The following is a 7,500-nucleotide window of genomic DNA, read 5'->3' as shown; positions in this document are numbered from 1 at the left end:
TTCTCCCCTCCCTCTCTCTCTCCTTCTCCCCTCCCTCTCTCTCTCCTTCTCCCCTCCCTCTCTCTCTCTCTCTCCTCCCTCTCTCTCTCCTTCTCCCCTCCCTCTCTCTCTCTCTCTCTCTCTCTCTCCTTCTCCCCTCCCTCTCTATCTCCTTCTCCCCTCCCTCTCTCTCTCCTTCTCCCCTCTCTCTCTCCTTCTCCCCTCCCTCTCTCTCTCATTCTCCCCTCCCTCTCTCTCTCTCCTTCTCCCCTCCCTCTCTCTCTCCTTCTCCCTCTCTCTCTCCTTCTCCCCTCCCTCTCTCTCTCCTTCTCCCCTCCCTCTCTCTCTCTCTCTCTCTCTCTCTCTCTCTCTCTCTCCTCCCTCTCTCTCTCCTTCTCCCCTCCCTCTCTCTCTCTCTCTCTCTCCTTCTCCTCTCCCTCTCTCTCTCCTTCTCCCCTCCCTCTCTCTCTCCTTTTCCACCTCTCTCTCTCTCTCTCTGTCATATTCTCTCTGGTTATCATGTTGAAGTCATCAGAAGACATGGACTAAACCCAACAATGTCATGATGAAAATGTGTGTGTGTGTGTGTGTGTGTGTGTGTGTGTGTGTGTGTGTGTGTGTGTGTGTGTGTGTGTGTGTGTGTGTGTGGTGGGGGGGGGGGGGGTTGGGTGGGTGGGTGGGTGGGTGGGTGGGTGTGTGGGGTGTGTGGGTGGGTGTGTGTGTTGGGTGGGTGGATGGGTGGGTGGGTGTGTGTGTGTGATAGCTCAGTCATCAGATATTCCTTTAAGGAGGAAAACATCTTTCGTGTTTCACTGAGTTGGCAGTCTGACACACACAGATATTTGGTCTGTCGTATTATACAGTGTCTGGAACCCCAGCTGGGCCTAAAGCACTGGAATTAGAGGGAGGGGGGAGAGAGAGAGGGGGGATGAAAGGAGGGAGGTAGAGGGAGAGAGAGAGGGGGGGTGAAAGGAGAGAAGGAGGGAGGAGAGAGAGGGGGGGTGAAAGGAGGGACGGAGGGAGGAGAGAGAGAGGGGGGGATGAAAGGAGGGAGGTAGAGGGAGAGAGAGAGAGGGGGATAAAAGGAGGGAAGGAGGGAGGGAGAGAGAGAGAGGGGGGATTAAAGGAGGGATGTAGAGGGAGAGAGGGGGGATGGTAGGAGAGGTAGAGAGAGAGAGGGGGGGATGAAAGGAGGGATGTAGAGGGAGAGAGAGAGGGGGGGGTGGAAGGAGGGAGATAGAGAGGGGGGGTGAAAGGAGGGGTGTAGAGGGAGAGAGAGGGGGGGTGAAAGGAGGGATGTAGAGGGAGAGAGGGGGGATGGTAGGAGAGAGGTAGAGAGAGAGAGGGGGGGGATGAAAGGAGGGATGTAGAGGGAGAGAGAGGGGGGGGTGGAAGGAGGGAGATAGAGAGGGGGGGTGAAAGGAGGGGTGTAGAGGGAGAGAGAGGGGGGGTGAAAGGAGGGAGGTAGAGGGAGAGAGAGGGGGGGTGAAAGGAGGGATGTAGAGGGAGAGAGAGGGGGGATGAAAGGAGGGATGTAGAGGGAGAGAGAGGGGGGGTGAAAGGAGGGATGTAGAGGGAGAGAGAGGGGGGGTGAAAGGAGGGATGTAGAGGGAGAGAGAGGGGGGATGAAAGGAGGGAGGTAGAGGGAGAGAGAGGGGGGGTGAAAGGAGGGAGGTAGAGGGAGAGAGAGGGGGGATGAAAGGAGGGATGTAGAGGGAGAGAGAGAGGGGGGGTGGAAGGAGGGAGATAGAGAGGGGGGGGTGAAAGGAGGGGTGTAGAGGGAGAGAGAGGGGGGGTGAAAGGAGGGAGGTAGAGGGAGAGAGAGGTCTTCTATATTTTCCTCTCCTCTTCTCTATTCTCCTTTACTCTTCTCTAATCTCATTTCCTCTCCTCTAATCTCCTCTCCTCTAATCTCCTTTCCTCTGTCCTCCTTTCCTCTCCTCTACTCCCCTTTCCTCTCCTCTATTCTCCTCTCATCTTCTCTAATCTCCTCTCATCTTCTCTATTCTCCTTTCCTCTCCTCTTTTCTCCTCTTCTCTAATCTCCTTTCCTCTGCTCTATTCTCCTTTCCTCTATCTTCCTTGAATTGAGAGAATGAGACAGAGAGAGAGAGAGAGAGAGAGAGAGAGAGAGAGAGAGAGAGACACGACAGAGAGATCCCACACACAAATATGAGGCTCCATCTATTGGACGGAGTGGAGGAGGCCCCGTCTATTGGACGGAGTGGAGGAGGCCCCGTCTATTGGACGGAGTGGAGGAGGCTCCGTCTATTGGACGGAGTGGAGGAGGCTCCGTCTATTGGACAGAGTGAGAATAGAAGGCGAGAGAAGGTCAACCTTTTTATAATGTTATCACAAGGACCTGTTTTGATTCTGGATGAAAATTGAGTTAGTCTGACTCACGTGTGTCTGTTCAGGGAAGGCTGGAGGTTGTCTCTGTGTCTCTGTGTGTCTCTGTGTCTCTGTGTGTCTCTGTGTGTCTCTGTGTGTCTCTGTGTGTCTCTGTGTGTCTCTGTGTGTCTCTGTGTGTCTCTGTGTGTCTCTGTGTGTCTCTGTGTGTCTCTGTGTGTGTCTCTGTGTGTCTCTGTGTGTGTCTCTGTGTGTAAGGTCTGAATCAGGTCTTGTGATTTGGGTAATACATAGGAGTGTGCACACACACACACATTTCTGAATCAGCAGTCTTAGCCAGAAACAGAGGTATTATGCAGGAAGAGAGAGAGGAGGAGAGAAGAAAGGAGGAGAGAGGGTTAGAGAGGAGAGGAGGAGAGAAGGTTAGAGAAGAGAGGAGGAGAGAAGAAAGGAGGAGAGGAGGAGAGAAGAGAGGAGGAGAGAAGGTTAGAGAAGAGAGGAGGAGAGAGGGTTAGAGAGGAGAGGAGGAGAGAGGGTTAGAGAGGAGGAGAGGAGGAGAGAAGAAAGGAGGAGAGGAGGAGAGAAGAGAGGAGGAGAGAAGGTTAGAGAAGAGAGGAGGAGAGAGGGTTAGAGAGGAGAGGAGGAGAGAGGGTTAGAGAGGAGAGGAGGAGAGAGGGTTAGAGAAGAGAGGAGGAGAGAAAAGGAGAAGGGGAGAAGTCCTCTTGTGGGTGTGTTTGAGAGAATGTGTGTGAGAAGGAAAGCAGTAGAAAGTGAGAGTTGTTCGGGAACCTTGATTCTGTGTGTCTGTGTGTGATTGAGTGTGTGATTGAGCCAGGGTTAGACAGAGCAAACTGTCTAGGAGGGTTAGACAGAGCAAGCTGTCAAGGAGGGTTAGACAGAGCAAACTGTCTAGGAGGGTTAGACAGAGCAAGCTGTCAAGGAGGGTTAGACAGAGCAAACTGTCTAGGAGGGTTAGACAGAGCAAGCTGTCAAGGAGGGTTAGACAGAGCAAACTGTCTAGGAGGGTTAGACAGAGCAAACTGTCTAGGAGGGTTAGACAGAGCAAACTGTCTAGGAGGGTTAGACAGAGCAAACTGTCTAGGAGGGTTAGACAGAGCAAACTGTCTAGGAGGGTTAGACAGAGCAAACTGTCTAGGAGGGTTAGACAGAGCAAACTGTCTAGGAGGGTTAGACAGAGCAAACTGTCTAGGAGGGTTAGACAGAGCAAACTGTCTAGGAGGGTTAGACAGAGCAAACTGTCTAGGAGGGTTAGACAGAGCAAGCTGTCAAGGAGGGTTAGACAGAGCAAACTGTCTAGGAGGGTTAGACAGAGCAAACTGTCTAGGAGGGTTAGACAGAGCAAACTGTCTAGGAGGGTTAGACAGAGCAAACTGTCTAGGAGGGTTAGACAGAGCAAACTGTCTAGGAGGGTTAGACAGAGCAAACTGTCTAGGAGGGTTAGACAGAGCAAACTGTCTAGGAGGGTTAGACAGAGCAGACTGTCTAGGAGGGTTAGACAGAGCAAACTGTCTAGGAGGGTTAGACAGAGCAAACTGTCTAGGAGGGTTAGACAGAGCAAACTGTCTAGGAGGGTTAGACAGAGCAAACTGTCTAGGAGGGTTAGACAGAGCAAACTGTCTAGGAGGGTTAGACAGAGCAAGCTGTCTAAGAGAGAGTCTGTATTACAGTGTGTGTTAGTGTGTGTGTGTGTGCTGGATTCAGAGTGTGTGTGTGTGTTAGTGTGTGTGTGTGCTGGATTCAGAGTGTGTGTGTGTGTTAGTGTGTGTGTGTGTGCTGGATTCAGAGTGTGTGTGTGTGCTGGGGTCTGTGTGTGTGTGTGCTGGATTCAGAGTGTGTGTGTGTGCTGGATTCAGAGTGTGTGTGCTGGATTCAGAGTGTGTGTGTGTGCTGGGGTCTGTGTGTGTGTGTGCTGGATTCAGAGTGTGTGTGTGTGTGCTGGATTCAGTGTGTGTGTGTGTGTGTGTGAGTGTGTGCTGGATTCCGTGTGTGTGTGTGTGTGTTAGTGTGTGTGAGTGTGTGCTGGATTCCGTGTGTGTGTGTGTGTGAGTGTGTGCTGGATTCAGAGTGTGTGTGTGTGAGAGATCGTGACATGCCGAGGCATAGCTTTAGTCAGCCTTCAGTCTCAGCTCAGTATGAGTGTGTGTGAGCCTGTGTGTGGACCGTGTTAGCGTGTAGTGTGTGTGTGTGGAGCGTGTAGTGTGTGTGAGCCTGTGTGTGGACCGTGTTAGCGTGTAGTGTGTGTGTGTGGAGCGTGTAGTGTGTGTGAGCCTGTGTGTGGACCGTGTTAGCGTGTAGTGTGTGTGGACCGTGTCAGTGTGTAGCGTGTAGGTATGTAACCAGAGCTGTAGGCGTGTATGTGGAGAACATGAGAAAAATGAGCCTGAGGAAAAGACTGTCCTTCAAGAGGGTCTGGCACTTCAACACGGTGAGTCTGATATAACTATACTACAGAGAGAGGAGCTACCGCTAACTATACTATAGAGAGAGGGGCTACCGCTAACTATACTATAGAGAGAGGAGCTACCGCTAACTATACTATAGAGAGAGGGGCTACCGCTAACTATACTATAGAGAGAGCAGCTACCGCTAACTATACTATAGAGAGAGGAGCTACCGCTAACTATACTATAGAGAGAGGAGCTACCGCTAACTATACTATAGAGAGAGGGGCTACCGCTAACTATACTATAGAGAGAGCAGCTACCGCTAACTATACTATAGAGAGAGCAGCTACCGCTAACTATACTATAGAGAGAGGAGCTACCGCTAACTATACTATAGAGAGAGGAGCTACCGCTAACTATACTATAGAGAGAGGGGCTACCGCTAACTATACTATAGAGAGAGGGGCTACCGCTAACTATACTATAGAGAGAGGAGCTACCGCTAACTATACTATAGAGAGAGGGGCTACCGCTAACTATACTATAGAGAGAGGAGCTACCGCTAACTATACTATAGAGAGAGGAGCTACCGCTAACTATACTATAGAGAGAGGGGCTACCGCTAACTATACTACAGAGAAAGGAGCTACCGCTAACTATACTACAGAGAAAGGAGCTACCGCTAACTATACTACAGAGAGAGGGGCTACCGCTAACTATACTACAGAGAGAGGAGCTAACGCTAACTATACTATAGAGAGAGCAGCTACCGCTAACTATACTATAGAGAGAGCAGCTACCGCTAACTATACTATAGAGAGAGGGGCTACCGCTAACTATACTATAGAGAGAGGAGCTACCGCTAACTATACTATAGAGAGAGCAGCTACCGCTAACTATACTATAGAGAGAGCAGCTACCGCTAACTATACTATAGAGAGAGCAGCTACCGCTAACTATACTATAGAGAGAGCAGCTACCGCTAACTATACTATAGAGAGAGGAGCTACCGCTAACTATACTATAGAGAGAGGAGCTACCGCTAACTATACTATAGAGAGAGGAGCTACCGCTAACTATACTATAGAGAGAGGAGCTACCGCTAACTATAGTATAGAGGGAGAAGCTACCGCTAACTATACTATAGAGAGAGCAGCTACCTCTAACTATACTACAGAGAAAGGGGCTACCGCTAACTATACTATAGAGAGAGGATCTACCGCTAACTATACTATAGAGAGAGGAGCTACCGCTAACTATACTATAGAGAGAGGAGCTACCACTAACTATACTATAGAGAGAGGATCTACCGCTAACTATACTATAGAGAGAGGATCTACCGCTAACTATACTATAGAGAGAGGATCTACCGCTAACTATACTATAGAGAGAGCAGCTACCACTAACTATACTATAGAGAGAGGAGCTACCACTAACTATACTATAGAGAGAGGAGCTACCGCTAACTATACTATAGAGAGAGGAGCTAACGCTAACTATACTACAGAGAGAGGAGCTACCATTAACTATACTACAGAGAGAGGAGTTACCGCTAACTATACTATAGAGAGAGGAGCTACCGCTAACTATACTATAGAGAGAGGAGCTACCGCTAACTATACTATAGAGGAGCTAATGCTAACTATACTATAGAGAGAGGAGCTACCGCTAACTATACTACAGAGAGAGGAGCTACCGCTAACTATACTATAGAGGAGCTACCGCCAACTATACTATAGAGAGAGGATCTACCGCTAACTATACTATAGAGAGAGCAGCTACCGCTAACTATACTATAGAGAGAGGAGATAACGCTAACTATACTACAGAGACAGGAGCTACCGCTAACTATACTATAGATAGAGGAGCTACCGCTAACTATACTATAGAGACAGGAGCTACCGCTAACTATACTATAGAGACAGGAGCTACCGCTAACTATACTATAGAGACAGGAGCTACCGCTAACTATACTATAGAGAGAGGAGATAACGCTAACTATACTACAGAGACAGGAGCTACCGCTAACTATACTATAGAGAGAGGAGCTAACGCTAACTATACTACAGAGAGAGAAAGGAGCTATTCTCACATTTTTCTCTGACTGTCAGATGGTTCGTTAACCAATGGGGTGCTCTCAGTATGAGAAGTGTGTGTGTGTGCGTTTGTTATCTCAGTTCTTATGAAACTGAGATATAGTCAGTCACTGGCGGCTTGTTGTGTGTGCGCGCGTGCGTGCGTGGGTGGGTGACATGAGAAGCAGACAGCTAAAGTGGAACGGTTTGTTATCTCAGTTCTTATGAAACTGAGATATAGCCAGTCACTGGCGGGTTGTTGTGTGTCTGTGTGTGTGTGTGTGTGTGTGTGTGTGTGTGTGTGTGTGTGTGTGTGTGTGTGTGTGTGTGTGTGTGTGTGTGTGTGTGTGTGTGTGTGTGTGTGTGTGTGTGTGTGTGTGTGTGTGTGTGTCTGCAGATCGTATCAGTGTGTCTCTTTCCTCATCTGTCCGGCTGTGTTATTTTTGGGTGGTGAGACTCAAACAGGGAAGTTGTCTGTGTGTACGGTAATGAACTTACTGGGTAGATGCTCACTACTACACCTTAAAGAGAACCATTAGCACATTATAATTGATGACATCACAAAGGGCGGCTGATTTAGCTAAGACGTAGAGCTGAAAGTCTCCTGGAAGGTTAGATAAGACGTAGAGCTGAAAGTCTCCTGGAAGGTTAGATAAGACGTAGAGCTGAAAGTCTCCTGGAAGGTTAGATAAG

At 49.2% G+C, this 7,500-nt stretch overlaps 1 protein-coding gene across 5 annotated transcripts in view; it reads left to right on the top strand.

Annotated features, from left to right (window-relative positions):
* The window catches only part of rgs12b (regulator of G protein signaling 12b), a gene marked incomplete at its 3' end in the record, with an annotated part of 145,386 nt that overhangs the window by 87,796 nt on the left and 50,090 nt on the right, over positions 1-7,500 (top strand). Inside the window, 1 exon segment of one of the 5 annotated variants that reach the window (XM_055911896.1) lies at positions 3,915-4,773. Within the exon segment in view, the coding sequence (XP_055767871.1) occupies positions 4,714-4,773 (60 nt within the window). 5 annotated transcript variants of the gene reach the window in all.

Source organism: Salvelinus fontinalis, unplaced genomic scaffold, assembly GCF_029448725.1.
Source record: "Salvelinus fontinalis isolate EN_2023a unplaced genomic scaffold, ASM2944872v1 scaffold_0103, whole genome shotgun sequence".
NCBI lineage: Eukaryota > Metazoa > Chordata > Actinopteri > Salmoniformes > Salmonidae > Salvelinus > Salvelinus fontinalis.
The sequence above is the reverse complement of the archived record's forward strand: the minus strand, read 5'-3'. Positions and strand labels throughout refer to the sequence as shown.